This window comes from Mchenga conophoros, linkage group LG3, assembly GCF_057382185.1.
Source record: "Mchenga conophoros isolate Kocher_MC1m ecotype Shallow Benthic linkage group LG3, M_conophoros_male_GT1.1, whole genome shotgun sequence".
In the NCBI taxonomy this organism is placed as follows: domain Eukaryota; kingdom Metazoa; phylum Chordata; class Actinopteri; order Cichliformes; family Cichlidae; genus Mchenga; species Mchenga conophoros.
Window position 1 is genome coordinate 47,271,995 of NC_140528.1, and position 19,541 is coordinate 47,291,535.

The 19,541-nt window shown below is 37.1% G+C and overlaps 2 protein-coding genes across 2 annotated transcripts; both read right to left on the reverse strand.

The window, feature by feature from the left end:
- Nucleotides 1–2,721: 2,721 nt before the first annotated feature.
- On the reverse strand, nt 2,722–10,568 carry LOC146579056 (low affinity immunoglobulin gamma Fc region receptor II-like). The gene is made up of 8 exons (XM_085267892.1): nt 10,538–10,568; nt 10,278–10,322; nt 9,815–10,072; nt 9,489–9,734; nt 5,317–5,565; nt 4,901–5,014; nt 3,600–3,671; nt 2,722–2,771 (listed from the first exon to the last, which is right to left on the reverse strand). Exons 1-8 carry the CDS (start codon nt 10,566–10,568, stop codon nt 2,722–2,724), a joined length of 1,065 nt encoding a protein of 354 aa, XP_085124018.1.
- A 4,423-nt stretch (nt 10,569–14,991) lies between these two features.
- LOC146579057 (zinc finger MYM-type protein 1-like) lies at nt 14,992–18,460 on the reverse strand. The gene is made up of 2 exons (XM_085267893.1): nt 18,201–18,460; nt 14,992–17,420 (listed from the first exon to the last, which is right to left on the reverse strand). The coding sequence occupies exons 1-2, from the start codon at nt 18,283–18,285 to the stop codon at nt 14,992–14,994; spliced, it is 2,514 nt and encodes an 837-aa protein (XP_085124019.1). The 5' UTR covers nt 18,286–18,460.
- Nucleotides 18,461–19,541: the final 1,081 nt, after the last annotated feature.

Sequence of the window (19,541 nt, forward strand, 5' to 3'; positions counted from 1 at the left end):
CAGACATACAGATACTTGTGTATCTGTAAAATTACACAGTTATTCAACCTTTTTACTCAACTAAAAGTGAAAGGGTCATGAATCTGAAACACACTCAAGCAAGATAGTAAAAACTACCTTCAAAACTTTCTACCAGACATTTACTTGCAAAGCTAAGTGAACCTCGTGTTATATTAATGTAATAAAATTATATTAGTACAATGGAGTACAAACTACAAACTTTACTTCAGTCTAATTTTTTTGAATCAGTTACGTTTAACATAATCACCTCAGAGACCACCTCCAACTTATTGAAGGCTTACTGTGCTATTCACGGACATTTACACTGTATTTATAAACTGTATTTATTATACTATACTATGTATGTATGTACAGATGTGTATGTATAACTTGTATATATCTTTTTGTTAAACACCTGTGTTACTATGTAGATACTGACATTATTGTGTATTACACACATTCCCTGAGTAGGTATACCCTTAAACATATGTCTATGTTTAAAGGTACATACATATTTCTATCTTAGCTTCTTCTCCTATCCTTAAACAATCTGAATGTAAATCTACATGCTGTCAATGGAGAGATGCCAAACTCTGTTTGACAATAAAGATCTGTTCTATTTTATTCAAAGAAAAAACAATGACTTCTTTGTTAAAAAAATGCTCTATTTTCTGTTACTTTTATTTTTCTTTGTCTGTGAGTTTGGTCAAGGTATAAAAAGATCAGGGCGGCGGCCCATCTTTAGTGACTGCTCAGCTGTTTGAGCAGAGCTTTTCTCCATATTGCAATATGTTATTAAACCCACTTCAAAATGACGCTCACCAGGTGTTTATAGTTTATTTAAAGTATTCCATGACACTACTTCATTACACTAACAAAGCATTTGTACTTCAATACTTCCCACCTCTGCACTGACTACGTGTGCCTGATATTACCACTACTGGCCAGAGGGGCTGATGGCGCGATATGGCAGCCTCGCTTCTGCCAGTCTGCCCCAGGGCAGCTGTGGCTACAACTGTAGCCTCCACTAGTGTGTGAATGTGAGAGTGAATGAATAGTGGAACTGTAAAGTGCTTTGGGTGCCTAGAAAAGTGCTATATAAATGCAATCTATTATTATTATTATTATTATTATTATTACAACCATTAAAAGACAAATTGATTGTGATTTTCACATATGATTAAAATGATAAAACGATAACCAGTAACATAGAAATAGAGGTTACTAACATTGGCTTCGAGATGGAGGGCAAGTCTTCTTTGAAAACGTCAGAGCACTTTTACAAATATGTGATGTCTTGATAAACTGAGCAGATATTTGAGGTTTACACACCTTCACGCCTGAAAATATCTTAAAAGTTTATATTGTGACCCAGAAAGAGTAATATTAAAACTAAGTAGCTGCCGCCATTGTTAGAAACAAATTGGCTGGGCTGCGCTATGAATTCTGAGATACATTGGGTCACGAAGGATACACCGACTCGGCCTTCAAATGCAACCTGAGAAGGATGCAGCCGGGATCTCGCAAAAGTTTTGCGAGATTTTGCAAAAGTTCTTTAGTAATAAGAGGCTCTGGGGGGCCTCTTATTACTCCTTGTAATTTTGCAAGGAGTGCTGTAATGTCTGCCCTTTGCAATAGGGGTTTGTGTATCACTTTATAATTACTCTACCTTTCTCACTGTGTCACGGAAGCATGAAACCTTCACACATTAACATCACATTTCAAACTCATTGTTCATTACATTACATTCAGTACATTTTTAAATTTTTAGCTCTTAAAACTTTTACTTTTTTTATTTACTCACATATTCTTCTGACCTCTAAAATTATTGCAGAATTGAAAACTGTGTGGCTCATTTATGCTGCTGAAACAACACTTAGTATTAAAAACTAGTTTTATCAAAGGGGACAAAGACAAACTTATGCTGCTCTAAATAAATCATGTAATCATTTAATATTCATCATTTTCACTATCACTGTGATTTATTAACATATGCATAAAAAAACATATCAGCACGAAGCCCAGAGCAAAGATTTGACTCGAGCAGCAGTCACTACTATTAACAGGTTCAGTAAAAAACAAAAACAAAACATCATCATAAGTTTCCCGTATAGCTGGAGAGAATTTTTTTTTATTTTTTCAGGTAAGATTAAAGCTTAAAAAAAAACAAAAAACAAAAAACAAAACAAAACACTATCCAGCAATCTGCATAGAGTGTGTGGATTTTTGTAATATATTTGTAATTAATTGTGAATTTAATTCATTTTTAGTTGTGGTATTTATATCTCTAAAAATAGACACATAATATCTGCAAACACTTTTTTACAATAGTTACTTCCACATTTCTTATATCGCTATGTAACTTTATTTAAAACAGGCATGAGGAGAGGGAATTTTGCTAAAGCAATTAATGTTAAAAAAAAACCTTATTTAGCCTCTCAAAATATAAACTACTGTAACCTACTGAAGCCGAGCCCACAGGAGTTGAGAGCTGCGGTCCTCACTCAGCAACTGACTTCTACTTTTGTTTGCTCAGACGGTGTAAAAGCAGAATTTCAGATCAGGTAGCAGCATGAAACCAGACACCTCATTCTGGGTACTAGACAACACTTAAACTCAGTTAACGTCATGCTCAGTATCAAACTTGGCAGTTATATTTTTATTTGCTCACCACAAACTCGGTGCGTCTGTTTTGGAAAAAAGTAATGTGACACTTTGACGTTAGCGGTTGACCACAGTGGGTGTCTTTGAAAGCTGCAGCAGCTCTTTTACTGTAATAGCATTCATACATGTGTAAAAATGGAAAGAAGATCGAACAAGGTGATTAAACTTATTTAGAAGTTGATTCAAACTGTATATATACACTTGTAACCACGCGGAATGGTAAGCAGCTATTTCTGAACAAACAAAACCGTTAACAGGTTACAGACAGCAATGTCTGGGTTTGATGTACAACATCAACAACAAGCAATGTACAACTTGATTAATAAAAACAAAACAATATGTAATAACATTTGGTCACTTCTTTGTTTTTACTCTCACTCAGATGTTTTCAGTCATCTCTCTCTGCAACCTGTAAGACTCACAAAAAGGTGCAGAAGAAAAAATTAAAAAACAGGATTGGAAAAAAAAATACTTTAATGGTGCATATTACGCACCAATGATGACTTTATAGAATAGTTTCCAACAAAAATAACATTCTGTGTAAAACACTAGTTTTCCTGTGTTGCAAAATCAGATCTTTTACATACACAAATCTAGGAGTGAGTGAATGAGTGGTATGTATAAAAAGTATAAATCTTCCATATACTTATAGATCTCTATAATCCATCACAGATTGTGTGAATGCAGTCTTACTTACTTATTGTACTGTAGAATAGAAGAGATCCTCTGCTATGGGTTGGCAGGGACCTGCTGAGGGCATCTCTGTGCTTGTTCCTGATTCTGCTTTGACAACTGATGGAATTAAATCAGTTGTCATCCAAAATACTTTACATAATAAAACATTTATTTGTTGAAGATCATTTAAAATCATTTTCTGGTGTTTCTGATGTCTCAGTGCCATCATTGAAATTCCTTTGAATCACAACTAGTCTTACCTTGTAGTTGATTGTCACCATGGCCTAAGCTGTAGTAAATAGGTCTTGAGGGTGATGCAGCTTCATCTTGTACTGGAGAGGGACAATGGGAGTGAGGGGAACAATAACCACGATGATCCCTGTCTGTTATTCAATGTATTCATTAAGCTTAATTTTAAAGAAAATCTGACATTCAGGGTTAGAAAAGAAAATCTGTGTCACTCCTGCATCATTATGTAAGGGGTGCTAATCGAACACTGAGCTAACAAAAACCTTAACTTTCCAAATGAGTTTCTGCTGTCTGCCTGATTTGACTACAAGAATATCAGCTTCTCTTAAGAGCTTCTTAGTATTTTTTTACTATTGTACTAAACTAAGATATTATACTTTACAGTTCTGATCTATATGTTTTACATTTACTGTACAACATATACTCTAAAATTTTCAGACACTTTTATGAATGTGTTTTATTTATTTATTTTCAAATTTTTTGACTATGCAATGAGATATTTCTTTCCTTTATGGATGGTCAAATGGTAAAATTATTGATTGTATTCTGCATTTTTTCTCCTTCATGTAAATACTTTTTGAGACAATTAATGCTAATTCACTGAATATTATTGTTTAAAAGAGAAACAAGTTGTGTTAAATGTAAAGTTAATTTTGAAACTGAACGCATGTCTGAACTGTCTGAACGTCATGTAACTATTTCGAGCAGTCTGAGGTACATTACGTGTTTAAAAGAGCTGCTGTAAAATTGTGGTTTGCATTTGAGCTGAACGTTTTGAAAAAATTATCACTCGCATCTATACATTTATGAATATTACATACATGTCTAACCAACCTACAGACAACACTACATGAGTAGACAAAGGCAAAACTTCTTTTCACAATCTTAATTTTGTGATATTGTTGCTCCATAAACTACCTCCTGTCTTCCTGTTTTTTCTAACAAAAGCATATGTTGCTCCTGGAATATTTCTAACATTTTGAGTTATTTTCCAATGTTAGAAAACCAGCACTGCTCAGTGTTAGTCTTTGTTAATCTTCAAAACTGACTGGGTTACTTTTAAACATATAACACTGTCAAAAGTGTTAATTTAACACTCAACAGTGTTGTATTTAACACTCAGAGGTGACCATATAGACACTCTCCAGTGTTAATTTAACACTGGAGTTTTTGCTGTGTAGTTTAAGCCAGTTAGCTTATAGAGTTCACTTTTGTTTAAAATCTGTGGATGATAAATTTTAAAATGCATCTGCCTGACAGACAATAATTTTGCAGATTTTACGCTACTACTAATAATAATAATTTCCATTACCTCTCTTCCAGTAACCTTTTCCAAAGTGATGCAGTCCCACTGCCACCAACAGAGCACTGACTAAAATGGTGGCAATGATCCGAGGTATGGCAGCAGAGGAGGAATGAGTCATGTCTGGTTTGAAAGCACAGAAATGTTTAAATGAGACAAGAATGGTAAATCATCAAAGGTTAATTTTAGTTTCTTTGTTATGACATTTAAAAATCTTACTAATCAACTTAAAAGCTTCTAAAATGCAATGGAAATGTTGGCACACCTATTGTTTAAATCTGCAACTTAGGTTTGAACACTAGAAACTTCTCAGTATTTCACAAATGCTAATTCAAAGAGATTTAGCAGCTCTGCATAAAGAGCATCAGCTGCCATTCAGATCACCTTATTTTAAAACCTTATTTTAAAACATCTCAGTGTCTCACCTGAGACTTTCAGCCAGCTTTCTGGTGATTCTCCAACTCCTGAGATGCTACACTTGTAAAGTCCTTCATCTGACTTTGAAACTCTGTGGATGGCAATGTTTCCTGTGGAGCTTCTATGGATGTGACGTCCATCTTTGTAGAAATCAGCTGTAAAGTTGTTGGAGGAAGCTGTTTGGTTTCTGCAGCTCAGAGTCACAGGTTCTTCCATCAACACAGGAACAGCAGGACTCTCCAGGATCACAGGACCAGCTAAATGACATGCATTTGATAGTTATATATTATATTCAATCAATATTTTTCAGGAAATAATGTTACCTTGATGAAAATATACCAGTGACAGAGAGGATGATAATGTTGCTTCTTGTCCCTCCTCCAGTCTCATACCAGTACTCTCCACTGTCGTCTGTATAAACATTTTTAATAGTGCAGGATGATCCTGTTGGTGTTCTCTCATTCGTTTTGTTACACGATTTTATTGTCCCTTTGAATTTCTGCACAACTTCACAATAATCGACTCCTTCGCAGTGAAATGTTACAAATGGTTCATATTCAAAGAACTGCAATCTGTTTGGAACAACAAGAAGAGAAACTGCATCTGAAACACAGAAAAACAAAAGACTCACTTTAGACTATTAAACCAACATACTACACTCATTGAATAAAAAATAAACAAATCATCACAAAAAATCTAACTATTTCCTATAAATTAGTTTATTTTCCAAAAAGGGGAATTAAAGTTGATATATATGATAAAACTCACCAACTTTCTCATCCTGTACGTCCAGCAGTATCATGATGCTTATCACTAAAGAAGATAAAGGAGCTACTCAGTTACTAAAATATGTATAATTACTAAAAGTAATACTAAAATAACCACATCTAATATGGAGTCCACAAAAATACAATAGCCTACTTTAATAACCTAAATTTATTAATAATGTAGAAATAGAGAAAGTACTCACACAGTCTGATGCAGAGAGCTCTGATCTCCATGTCGTCTTGATGTAGACGGAAAACTTAACAGTCGTGAGCACAGGTGTCTCTTTGCTACTAAAAGTAATTCAATAATCTAGTTTTAGTAAAGCAGTTTCCAAAGAAGCTGAGTGTCTTTTGTGTCAAGTCAAGCCTCACTGTTTCAGTTCACTGTCAGTGGGTGGAACAACAAACCAGTTCAGACTAATGCTGTGTTTGATGCAGCTTGTAGGCTGGTTCATGTTTCCTGTGCTCAGTTTGGTGAACTGTGCAGAAACACATCACAAAAATAGTGAACATTTTAAGCCTCTTTGAGGGTTAGCCCAGGCACTCAGAAAATCACCAAAATCATTGAAGCCACTCAGTCACAGGGCATTTAATATTGCTATAGATAAATAAATGCTATTCTGGATCTGTGCATGTTCAATACACATCTGTTTAGGTTCAAGGTTCTTTATTTGTCACATGCATAGTTATACAAGTATAACACACAGTGAAATGTAGCCTGACACGCTCCTCGACATGTGCAAAAATGGGGAGGGGGGGGGGGGGGTAGAGGAAGAACATTATACATATATAGTATATACATTGGGTGAATGTGCAGTAGTAGCAGCAAGCAGGTGAATTCTGTACATTAATAAGAATAGACCTCTGACTATTTTACAGGATAGACAATATAAACATATTTAAAATTAAAGGAATTTGAAATGTACATTGTGCCTTGGTTTAGAGTGTCTGGAAGAGAGTCCTGTCTCAGTCAATTATAGATGATGTGAGAGGGCGGGTGTGTGTGTTTAGGGCACGGATGGCTTGGGGATAGAAGCTCCTCTTGAGTCTCTCTGTCCTTGCCCGGATGATGCGGAACCTTCTACCAGATTGCAGAAGTTGGAACAGTTTGTTGCCAGGATGGGACGGGTCCTTCAGTATCTGCGCTGCTCTAGTCCGGCATCTCCTGGTGTAGGTGTCCTGAAGTGGGGGGAGAGCAATCCTGCAGCAGCGTTCTGCTGTACGGAGCACTCTCTGGAGAGCTTTTTGGTCCTTCACACAGCTGTTCCCAAACCACGATGTCATGTTCTGTGTGAGGATGCTCTCCACAGCGCCTGTATAGAAAATCCTGAGGATCTTTGGAGAGACCCTGAACTTCCTCAGTTGTCGTAGGTGATACAGGCGCTGCCTAGCTGTTTAAGATTTGTTGTTCCTATGGCAATGACCATTGAAAACATCACTTTAATGTAGTATAACTTTTGAACAGACATATTAGCTACAGATCCACAATCCCCAAATTTGTGGGTTGGAGACCTAAAAAACAAACTAGACTGGTCCCTGAATACAGATGAACTACTTTATAATATGTTTATGGAACGAAAACAACAACAAACACATCAGTACTGGAATCCTCCTCTCTTTCTCTGATTTAAAACAGAGAGACGCAGAAAATCATTCGGCCCTGCAGCCATCAGGCTTTTTAGTTCTCATACAAATAGCGGATGAGCTGTATCAGACTTTCCTTTGATAAATAAAGTTATTTTTTCTTCTCCTTAATGTTATTATTATTGTTATGTTTATTCATCTTTGGGATATTACTCTCCTCTTCCACCACATCTGAAAGGTGTTCTATTGGACTGAGATCTGGCGACTATGAAGACCATTTATATACAGTTAATTCATCTTCATATTGAAGAAACCAGTGCGAGATGATTTGAGCTCTTGTAAGAAACCATCACAACATGGGTACACTGTGATCGTAAAGTGGTGGACACCAGCAACAACACTCAGGTAGGCTGTGATTTTTTAAATATTCTCAGTTGGTACTAATGGGGGCAAAGTGTGCATAGAAATGCTCCCCTGCACCATTACGCTAAGATCTTTTCAGATCTACCAGGTTCTTCAAAAGTTCTTTCTCTGGCAACCTCAAATAAAAAGATGATGACAATTTCATAAATAATTATTAAGAACTTTCACAGTTAAAGCACTTGACCATAGATTTAAAAGTTCACTGTTACTCTTAGTTTTTTAACTTTAACTTTACATTTCACGTTTATGTTTGAGTGAACAAATAACTGCAGCCGTGACACCTATAAGTAAAAATAATGAGATTTTTATAACTGTTTGCAAGCATGTGAGACAGAGGAAGCAGCTCTCCAAATGCAAATACGTTCTTCAGAGCAGAAAGCATTGTGGGCCTTTGTCTTTCAATGGGCATTTTCATGCTTCTGGTTTGTACCTTTGATCACATATGCTGGTGTATGACAGTATAACCGAAGATAAATCACTGAAATACAACAATTGCACTCTCCCTCTGAAAACAGCAAGGTTTGCTGTTTGCTAAAATTTATTGTGAAACATTTACAAATTGTAGTTTGTGGATCAAAATCACTCACAACCTCAACTTGATCTCAAGTTAACTGTACCATTAAAATTAATGCATAACAGCCAATTTAAAAGAATTAAAAAAAAAAAAAAAACACCTGAAAGGCATGTTTTAAAGTTATCTACTGTCCTGAGGGATGCAGAGATGATAGAAATTACTTTGTGAGACACAGTGAACTTTCAATGTGTTAAATGTATTTTGTATAACAGTTTGGAAACAATATTCAATACACTGTTGCTGAATTGACTGACTGATTGAATATGACTGTCTCTGCTCTGGTTAAATATCCCAAAAGGTTGATTGTGTTCATCTGGACGTTTTAAATGGGAGAAATGTTTTGTCACTCATCCAAGTGACTTCTTTCTTCTTCTGGCTAATTATGTACTATCCTCATTTATAATATATCATATATGATATATATGACATATGATTATTTAAACAAAAGACTAATCTAGTTAAGGTGGCAGAGACAGCCAAAATCCCAGACTTATTGCTTTACAAGAGTCGTACATTAACCTTAAAATCACAGAATCTGAGACCATCTTTAAAATATAGTCCGTGTAAATGTGTCCTGTCCGCTTACATTTTTGCACTATAGCAATTGTTAATCAAATGTAATTATGCAGATTTTGTCACATGAATAAAAATGAATGGTTACAAAATACAATTTGACATCAGTGAACCAAGATTTTCACCCCTGTTTAAAGATAAATTGTTGGTAACATGGTTTTTACCATGAGTTTGTCTGACAGCATCCATAGATCTTGAATTTTTACTGTATTGATGGAATTTTTGTGTCATGTGGACATTAAACACTACTGTTTGTCACCTGTGACACTGAGCCAGCTCTCCGGTGACTGTCCACCTCCTGAGATGTTGCACTTGTAAAGTCCCTCATCTGACTTTGAAACTCTGTGGATTATCATGTATCCTGTGGAGCTGCTGTGAACATGAGCTCCATCTTTATAAAAATTAGAGGTGAAGTTGGAGGAAGCAGTTTTGTTTCTGCAGCGAAGAGTCACAGCTTCACCCTGCATCACAGGAACAGCAGGACTCTCCAGGACCACAGATCCAGCTGAATGACAAGAATCTGAGATTTATTGAAATTTATTTAAACTAAGTTTGAAACAAAATGTTGTCCCGGTGCAAACTTACCAGTAACAGTAATGTTGATGCTGTCGCTTCTGTTTGCTCCTTTAGTCTTACACCAGCGCTCTCCACCGTCATCTGGATACACACTTTTTATTATGCACAATGATCCTGCTTTTCCCTGGTTGTTGTGACTGCATGAGTTTATTTTCCCTTTGGAATTATGCACAACTTCCCAATAAACAGCATCCTCACAGTAAAATATCACTGATTCATATTCAAAGAACTGCAATCTGTTTGGAGCGATACGAAGAGAAACTGCATCTGTGAAAAAGAAAAAAAAGAAAGTTTCAGACTTGTAATAAAAGTACTGTTTGTTAAACAATGAAAAAACATCACTTGCGCAAAATTACATGTTCACTAAAAATACTTTTTTTCCTACTATTCATACATTCATACGTTGTCTGCTCCGACAAACAAAAAAACCATGAACAGTGTTCAGATCAATGAGGAAACTTATGACACTCACCAACTTTTTGATCATGTGCACACAGCAGGATCATGAGGTTCATCACTGAAGAGACCAAAGAGCCACAGGTTACAAATATTCTGTTGAGTCCTACAGCTGCTGATAAATGTATTTTAACATCTTATAAGTTGTACAACAAATTTGTAAAGACAAATTAATTATTAAATCTATGGCATTTAATAATTACTATTATTTAATGGTGGCTATAATGATTAATAAATAAGCTGAAGCTTATTTTTCATGTGGAAATAGACACTTACACAGTCTGATGCACGGAGCTGTGACATCCATGATGCTGTGCTGCTGACTGTGTGGACAACTGACAGTGAGCATGGGGGGTTCTACTGTGTGGTTTCTTTCTGCAGCTAAAGCGATGCTAAACAAAAATAGTTTTCAAAGAAGCTGCGTTGCATTCAAGTTACCCACAGATCAGGAGAAAAATACAGACTGCTTTCAGTGCAACTTGCAGTCATGTATAATTTCTCATGGTCACCTTCATACTTTGATGTACTAGCATGTTAACATACATTTAATAACATTAAACTCTTTATCAAAACTGAAAAAAGAAAAAATGTAATATTGACTTACTGATGGCTTCATTATTTACTGCAGATCATTTAAAAATATTATTATTAATGTTTACCGATAATTTAATTAAAGATCGGAGAGCTGCCCTTTTAATTTTTAATTATTTTTTAATTCTAAGCTGTTATCACGACTGCCTCACCTGCTATCACAATTTTTCAAATATAGATTGTTAATATTTTGTAGGGAAAAAAACAGCATTGTAACAAGTAGTATTATCCATCAGAAGGTTGTTCACCTGTTTCTTTACTTGTAAAATTATTTGACCCAGTGAAACTCTTGACATTTTACCTGCATCTTAGCAGTTTTTCAGTCTGTTGATCCTTCTGTGGTCACCATAATCAAGATTTCATTGATGTGATGTGTAAGAAAGAGGAGGAATGCAGGCACATACTGAGACATGAGGGAGGTTTATTGTGAATAACAGAAAACAAGGCAGGGATGGCAAAAACAGAACTAAAGATAACCTGAACTGGGAAAAACTAAAACTAAACAGCAAACCTGGAGTAAATATTGTAACATTCACAAGAACCAGACGGTTGGGTCTCAGTTTGTCCATTTATTCGGCACATAAGCAAGCGGGTTGCTAACTCAGGGGAGAGCGCCCTCGTGCTACACCTCTCTTCAGCCTGGCACCCACACATAACACAGAACCCAGGTCCCCCCCTCCCCTTCCTCCACACCACCTGCAGAACAACCAAACATGAATCTTAAAGGAACAACAACAGTGTGCAGAGATAACCAACATGTCACTGTACAATAACACTTAACCATCGTTACAATATCATTAAAGATCTCTCTAAAATATATCATGTAAATTTTAAACCTTTGTGTTATAAAATAAATGAGGATATTAAAAGATGGAACTTAATACATATTTTTAAATTTCAAAATGAATATTTTGCCTAGGATGCTTTATCTGTCCCTAACACTCCCAGTTGAAATAACTGATAAACAATTTCAGGAGTGGGATAAAATAATCTCTAGGTTCATATGGCAGGGGAAAAGACCACGGTTGGCTTATTTGACTATTTTGTTTCGCTTAATGTGCCTTATAATCCGGTGTGCCTTATGGTCCGAAAAATATGGTATTATATCCCAGTTGGACAATTGTAACCCCTTGTCATGGTACTGAGTCTTTGACTCAGTGGTTTTTGGTTTTGGTTATTATTATCTTATGTTTCAGGTTAATTCTTGTTTACATGTTCTTTGCGGTAGGGTTTTGGTTATATTTTGAGCTCCTTTTGTTCTGTGTCTCTGTGTTTCCCCCGACTCTGTGTCTGTAAGTTCAGTCTGTGCATTTCCTGTTTTACTTTGAAGGTCCATGTCTCAGGTTAATGTATTCTCTTTTGTTTCCCTCGGTCTCTGTGTCTTTATTGTCTTTTGTATTTAAGGCCCTGTGTTCTCCGTGCTTAGTGTCATGTCGTCACTGTCTCATCCCTGGAGCTGTGTGATTTTCCCCGTGTTTCCTCGTGTCTCAGTTTATCATTCCCTAGTTTAGTGTGATATTCTGTTTCGCCGTTAGGCCTGCAATAAAGCAGTGATTTTTGAGTTTAGTTATCTTTCCGTGAGTCTGCACTTGGTTCTTTTCTTGCCTCCACATAGCAATTCCATGACACTCTTTATATGTTGGAGTTAGTCAGACCTGCCTTGCAAGACTGCAGTTGGTCCAGAATGCTCGTCTTCTGACACAAACTAAAAGTTGTGAACAAATTTGTTCACATGTAGGGGACATGGCAAACAGGTGGAAGAAGATGATCTGGTCAGACGAGACCAAAGTTGAACTTTTGGGAGGTAAATATTATATTGGAAAATCTGTTAGTGTATATAAGACTTTTTTTCTGTTTTTTATAAAAAGCTGATATGTCAGCAGAGCCATAGAACTGAAAAAATGTAAGATAAGAACTTCAGATCCTGAAGTGTGTGAGGACAGAGAAGGATCAGCTTTATTTCAGATTTGAAAGATAAACTTTATATTTCAGTTTGTGATGGTTCTCTTCGTGATTACAGCAGCTGCCCTCAGATTCAGACCTCAGCACTACTACTACTACCCAGCACTGGGCACTGGTTTATTGCACTTTTTTTGCAATTTGTGTAATTACTATGCACTTAATGCATACATATTATTAAAATTTGGGCTATAATGGTTGTATTGATGTATAGCAACTTGAAATGCTCCCAAAAATGGCTCTACAGCATGTTAAAATATAATATAAGCTCTGGCAGACTTGGTTCTATGGTAGGTCTTAAAGGGTTAAACACTGAATGTACTCAGCTGCATGAAGAGAACATGAGATTTTCTTTGATACAATTAAATAAAATCTGATGAAGGTCAAAGTTTGTCACTTGTTGAATAAACAATCTGGAATTCTTTCACAAGGTTGTTTTTTTTGTTGTTTTTTTTTGTTTTGTTTTTTTGCCAAATAGTGTGTTATTTACCATAAAGTAATTCAGAGTCATTTATGCAAGTAAATGTAACCAGAGAGTATATGTTTTTTAAATATATAACTTTCTATAGGACCGAATATAATATCTTTATGTACAAGTCCAGAGCCTCTGAGGATTATCTGAGTACAGTACAAAGGTTAAGCTTAAGTTTACTATCAGATTTTTTCATGTGTTTGATGTAACTTTAAAAACAGAAGACTTAATTATTTGCTTGATGGTTAGGTATTCTCCTACAAATGGCCTGTATTTTTGTATAGCGCTTTACTAGTCCCTAAGGACCCCAAAGCACTTTACACATCCAGTCATCCACCCATTCACACACACATTCACACACTGGTGATGGCAAGCTACAAACTACAAACTAAACTCATCTTTGTAAACTAGTCAAACAAATTTCAACAGTTGCAAGGAAACCACACTCCGAAAACAATCACAATGAACCAGGGAAGAAAGAAGGATGTGGGAAAACAAATAAGTGAAGCACATCAGAGAAAAGTTACAATCACAGAACTAAATGAATGATTCTACAAAGATGGAGGGAAAGACTTTGTACACTGAGGAATTGAACGAAGGTGCAATCACCAATCAGAAAGGCAAGACTGATAAAAGTCATGCTAAACATGATACAGACTAAACAAAAATACTCAGTCTAAGCCAGGATCAAAACTCCGTATTGCCAGAACTACTGGAACTGTTAATAAAACCACTGAAAGAGAGTATACAATATGTAAAAAAACCCAAAAAAAACAATATATATATATAAATGAATATGACTTAAAAATAGACAGAAAGTGTTGCAAAAGTGTTTAAAGTTAGCTTCCATTAAACATTAAAACCGTGATTTAACCTCCTACCCGAATTCTTCCATGGAAATCATTTTTAATTTCTCTTTGATATTTGGGAATATTGGGACCTCATAAATGTAAAAACAAAGAATTGCCCGATTTTTTTTTTTTACCTGATTTTTGTTTCTAACAAAAATGAGATCCACATATGAGGACATTCGTTTTTAATTTTTGATAGAACAGTGGCAGTAGAATGTCCACATAAGTGGATATCAGAAAAAATTGTGTTTTTAGGTCTAGACAACCCAAAATGTGATGTCCACATATGTTGACGCCAGGTCCTAGGAGGCAGGGCCGTTGCTAGCCATTTGGGTGCCCTAAGCACAAATGCTTTATGGTGCCCCCCCCCCCCTCGCCACTGAAAAAAAAAAAAAAAACATTAATACTTTTGAATTTCTCAGTGGAATTTGTTTAATTAAATAACAACAAACATGACAGTTAAACAAATAAATAAGGTTAAAGGAGGTTAAAAATACTGTTACAAATAAATACTGAAACAAAAATTGAACATTGGAACAAGAACAAAGAGCCTGGCAATAATGTGTAATTTTTTTTATAAAAAAATAATATATATGATATAATATGAATATTTTTTTGAATATTCTTTATTGTCATTGTCACAGGTACAATGAAATTGAAAGTAGTATTATTATTAATATATTTACAAATAGTTTCACAATAGAATTTAAATAAGAAACTTAAATAAGAAAAATAAGAATTTGAACACAAAAGTAACTATGTTAAACATTTTTACAATTCGTTGTCAGAGTATGCCCTAGACTCTAGGGCATACTCTGACAACCAGAAAATGCAGGCGTGGTGTGCCTCTCTAGGGCCTAGAGAGGCACACGCCTGCATTTTCTGGTTGCAAAATCAGCTATAAGGTCATCATATGATAGCTTCTGAGCCACGTCACCATTGATGCTGATAACAGCCAGACCACTTAAACGTTCCTGCCCCATTGATGAACGCAGGTACGTTTTAATGAGTTTGAGCTTTGAAAAGCTTCGCTCAGCAGAGGCAACTGTGACAGGCAGGGTCAGTGCAATACGCAGAGCAATCCACAGATTGGGATATACCTCTTGAAGCTGATTGTCATGTAAAAATGACAGCATTTCCAAAGCAGACGTCTGTGGTGGCAGCTGAGGAAGGTTGATGATTTCCTGCATCATCTCAGGTCCATCAATGTCAGCTACTCCCTTATCTGTCAGTGTCTTCTGTACTTCAGTGCAGTGTTTTTTTAAATCCTCCTTGGACATCCCATTCACTTTGCTGAAATCAAGCAGCACTCCATATTTCTCCTTCACTTGATTCATGGTCTCAAACCTCTCCTGTAGGGAGATTAAAGCAGAGTCCACAACACAATTGAAAAATGTGACCTCAAGCTTTTTAAGGGCATCATGGAGGGGCTCATCAACAGCTTCATATGCAAACTGCCTTTTTGTGCTCCTGAGCCTTTTCTCCTTCAACTGTGGTTCTATGTTCAGGGCCTCACAGAGTTCTTTGGCAGCTGACACAGCCTCATCAAACCCAGACTGTCTGTATTTAGAGAGGTTACTTTTGGCAGTGTCAATGAGCCTGACAGCAACATCGAGCTGCATGGAGCTGGACTGTAGTAACTTGTTCACCTGGTTTGTGATTGTAAGAAGTTCACACCACACGATGGAGCAAATCAAAAATCGAAATGAGGCTACTTCCTCAGCAAGCACTTGAGCCTCCACCTTTGCGACTGCATCACTTACAGCTTCTCTGGCCTCCAGGAGAGCATCCCTCACTTCTTTTGTCTGACTCCGGACAGCAGTTACACTTTGAAGCCTGCTTTCCCATCTAACGTCACTCCAAGATTTAAGTGTCAATTTCACATGTTTTGTTAAAATGGCCCATCGCTGGGTGGCACTGGAAAAGAAATTGAACAACTTCTGCAAATACCCAAAGTAGCCAGTTGCATCTGGAGAGGACTTGGCAGCATCAGCTATGACCAGATTCATCGTGTGAGCTCCACAAGGCACAAACAATGCTCTCGGGTTTAATTGTAGCAGTCTGGCCTGAACACCTTGCTTCTTCCCCTTCATGTTGGCCCCATTGTCATAGGCCTGTCCTCGACAGTTTTCAAATGGAATGCCAAGCTCCTTCAACTTGTCAAGGACAACATTGGACAGGTTAAGGCCAGTTGTTTGCTCCACATTTATATAGCCAAGAAAGTATTCTTTAATATCTGGTTGTGCTTGGAAACAAACAATGCGTACTATGACTGACATTTGTTCAGTGTGACTCACATCTGGAGTACAGTCAAGAATGATGGAGAAGTATTTTGCCAACTGGATTTGCTTCACAATGGCGCGGAATGTTTCTGAAGAGATAATCTGAATTAGTTCGTTCTGTGTCTCAGGGCTGAGGTAATGTGTGTGGGAACCTTCATCTTTTATGTTGGCCAAGTGATTTGCCATTACAAGGTCATATGTTGCCATAAGCTCTACTTCCTTCAAGAAGTTGCCATTGTCCGGCTCATAAAGACAGTCAGAAGAGCCCCTAAAAGACAAATTTCTGGAAGCCAGTGAGAGAGTTATTGAGAGTAATCGTTTGAGAATCTCTCGCCACTTTTTCCTTTCTGCCTCTAGTAAGGTCAACTCCTGTTGATCTATTGCCATGCTTTTCTTTAGCCGTGTGTCCAGTTCTCTCCACTTAAGCATGCACTGTATGTGGTCTTGGCTACACTCATGACCCCTCAAACGGATGTTGATGTTCGACCAGTCACTGAAGCCCTCTGTACTCAGCTTTATATCCTTCACACTGAAAAGCTTACATGCAAAGCAGAACACAGCATTGTTCTGCGGTGAGTACACTAACCAGCTCCGGTGAACCTTTTCTCCATTGGGAAGAATTTTGAACTTAAGGCTAGTGTGAAATGCTCTTCCATCAGGCCCCTTTGGAAAATTAAAATCAGAGCTGACATTAAAAGGACCTCTCCGCACAATTTCAACACGATCAGCATCTACAATGTGAGCTGGCCAAAGAGCAGGATCGGTTGAAGGGGGCACACATGTCTCCACAGTGTCACTTTCTGATAGTCTCTCAGTGACAGGACTCTCAGTGGTACTTGTGTATGGAACTGTACCTGAACTGGTGGTTGATGGTTCTTGTTCTTCTTGGCTAGGGATTGTTGCAGGGTCTACAATGGCTGGTGGTTGATGTCCAGGGATGGCACTACTACTGGATGGTTCATCCTGTCCTTGAGATCCTCCTTGAACATATTTAAGCATTGACCCTGCATACAAGAGAAAATATTCAGGGATTTTACAGAAATACAATTTTGAATCTACAGTAGGCCTACGAAAGATTGCATTATAAGACTAATAAATTAAGTAAGTCACTGGTACATTTAAAAATTACTAACTATATTTTACATGTATAGATTTTCATAATGGCAAATGGCAATATAAACATGCTGTACATAATTTGATATAAATGCGCAAGTAGGAAATCTATATTACTGGAAGATATAGGTTTCATATTACAGTTTCACCAACAGATGTCGCCCTTGATCTATGAACCTAAAGAAAGACGAGAACTATTTATGTGTTCAGACGTCAATGGCATAAATAAGATATGCGTCTTTATAGATATCCTGAAATGCAGCAACATACAAAGTAATCTTGTCTAATCTGATAATAATACTTGACTGCATCACTGACCTATCCCAAAGTTAAGGTTAATCAGTAGCATGCATGACGTTAGCCAGCTAGCAACCTGAGGAGGGAAATGCTAGTCTCACGAATCACGATAACGTTAGCAATCGTGAGTCACGATTGCTAACGTTATCTGAAAACCGTCAATTGAGTGACCATGATGAGTTGCTTTTAGTAGTCCATTCTATATTCATATCCACAACGTAAACAAACTACCCAACATCAATCATTTGCAACATTTGTTAACACAGTATGAACACTGCTAACAGGAGCTATCACAGAGTTGACAGACATGAGCGTGCAAGCAAGGGCTACAATAATGAACTTTTTTTATTATTATTATTTAAACATTGCCTTACCGGCAAGCGACGCCTGAGTTTCATCACGCTTCCTCTTCTTCTTTCTTTTCTCCGCTCCCGACTCCTGTTGCCGTTTCGAGGCCATGTTCAAACAGGTGTTTACCAATTATAGAACAGACCACTGGGAGTGGGGGGGCACCAGGAGGAGACTGGAGACAGGGCACAAAGCAGATTCACCCCTTTTCTCGGGAAAATTGTTTTATGTTGCTTTTGTATTGTTTAACCATATTAATGCATATGATATTTATAGTATTAATATGGTTTACTTCTTTTTTTTACGACCCTGATTTTTTTGGTGCCCTACCGGCCATTTGGTGCCCTACGCAGTGTGCGTTATGTGCGTTTGCGGAGCTACGGCACTGCTAGGAGGTTAATTTCACATCTGTAAAATTCTGCCCCCTACAGTATTTTTTTTTTCTTGTCACAAATGACATTTTTCTTTATTATTTCAAGTGTATAAAATGTACAGTCGTGGCCAAAAGTTTTGAGAATCACATAAATATTGGAAATTGGAAAAGCTGCTGCTTACGTTTTTACAATAGCAATTTGCATATACTCCAGAATCTTATGAAGAGTGATCAGATGAATTGCACAGTCCTTCTTTGACATGAAAATTAACTTAATCCCAAAAAATCCTTTGCACTGCATTTCATTGCTGTCATTAAAGGACCTGCTGAGACCATTTCAGTAATCTTCTTTTTAACTCAGGTGAGAATGTTGATGAGCACAAGGCATCATTATGTCAGGCTGATTGGGTTAGAATGACAGAGCTGACATGTTAAAAGGAGGGTGATGCTTGAAATCATTGTTCTTCCATTGTTAACCATGGTGACCTGCAAAGAAACGCGTGCAGCCATCACTGCGTTGCATAAAAATGGCTTCACAGGCAAGGATATTGTGGCTACTAAGATTGCACCTAAATCAACAATTTATAGGATCATCAAGAACTTCAAGGAAAGAGGTTCAATTCTTTTTAAGAAGGCTTCAGGGCGTCCAAGAAAGTCCAGCAAGCGCCAGGATCGTCTCCTAAAGAGGATTCAGCTGCGGGATCGGAGTGCCACCAGTGCAGAGCTTGCTCAGGAAAGGCAGCAGGCAGGTGTGAGCGCATCTGCAAGCACAGTGAGGCGAAGACTTTTGGAAGACGGCCTGGTGTCAAAAAGGGCAGCAAATAAGCCACTTATCTCCAAAAAAAACATCAGGGACAGATTGATCTTCTGCAGAAAGTATGGTGAATGGACTGCTGAGGACTGGGGCAAAGTCATATTCTCCGATGAAGCCTCTTTCTCTTTTTTGTGTTGTACTTGTATAACTATGCATGTGACAAAGAACCTTGACCTTGAC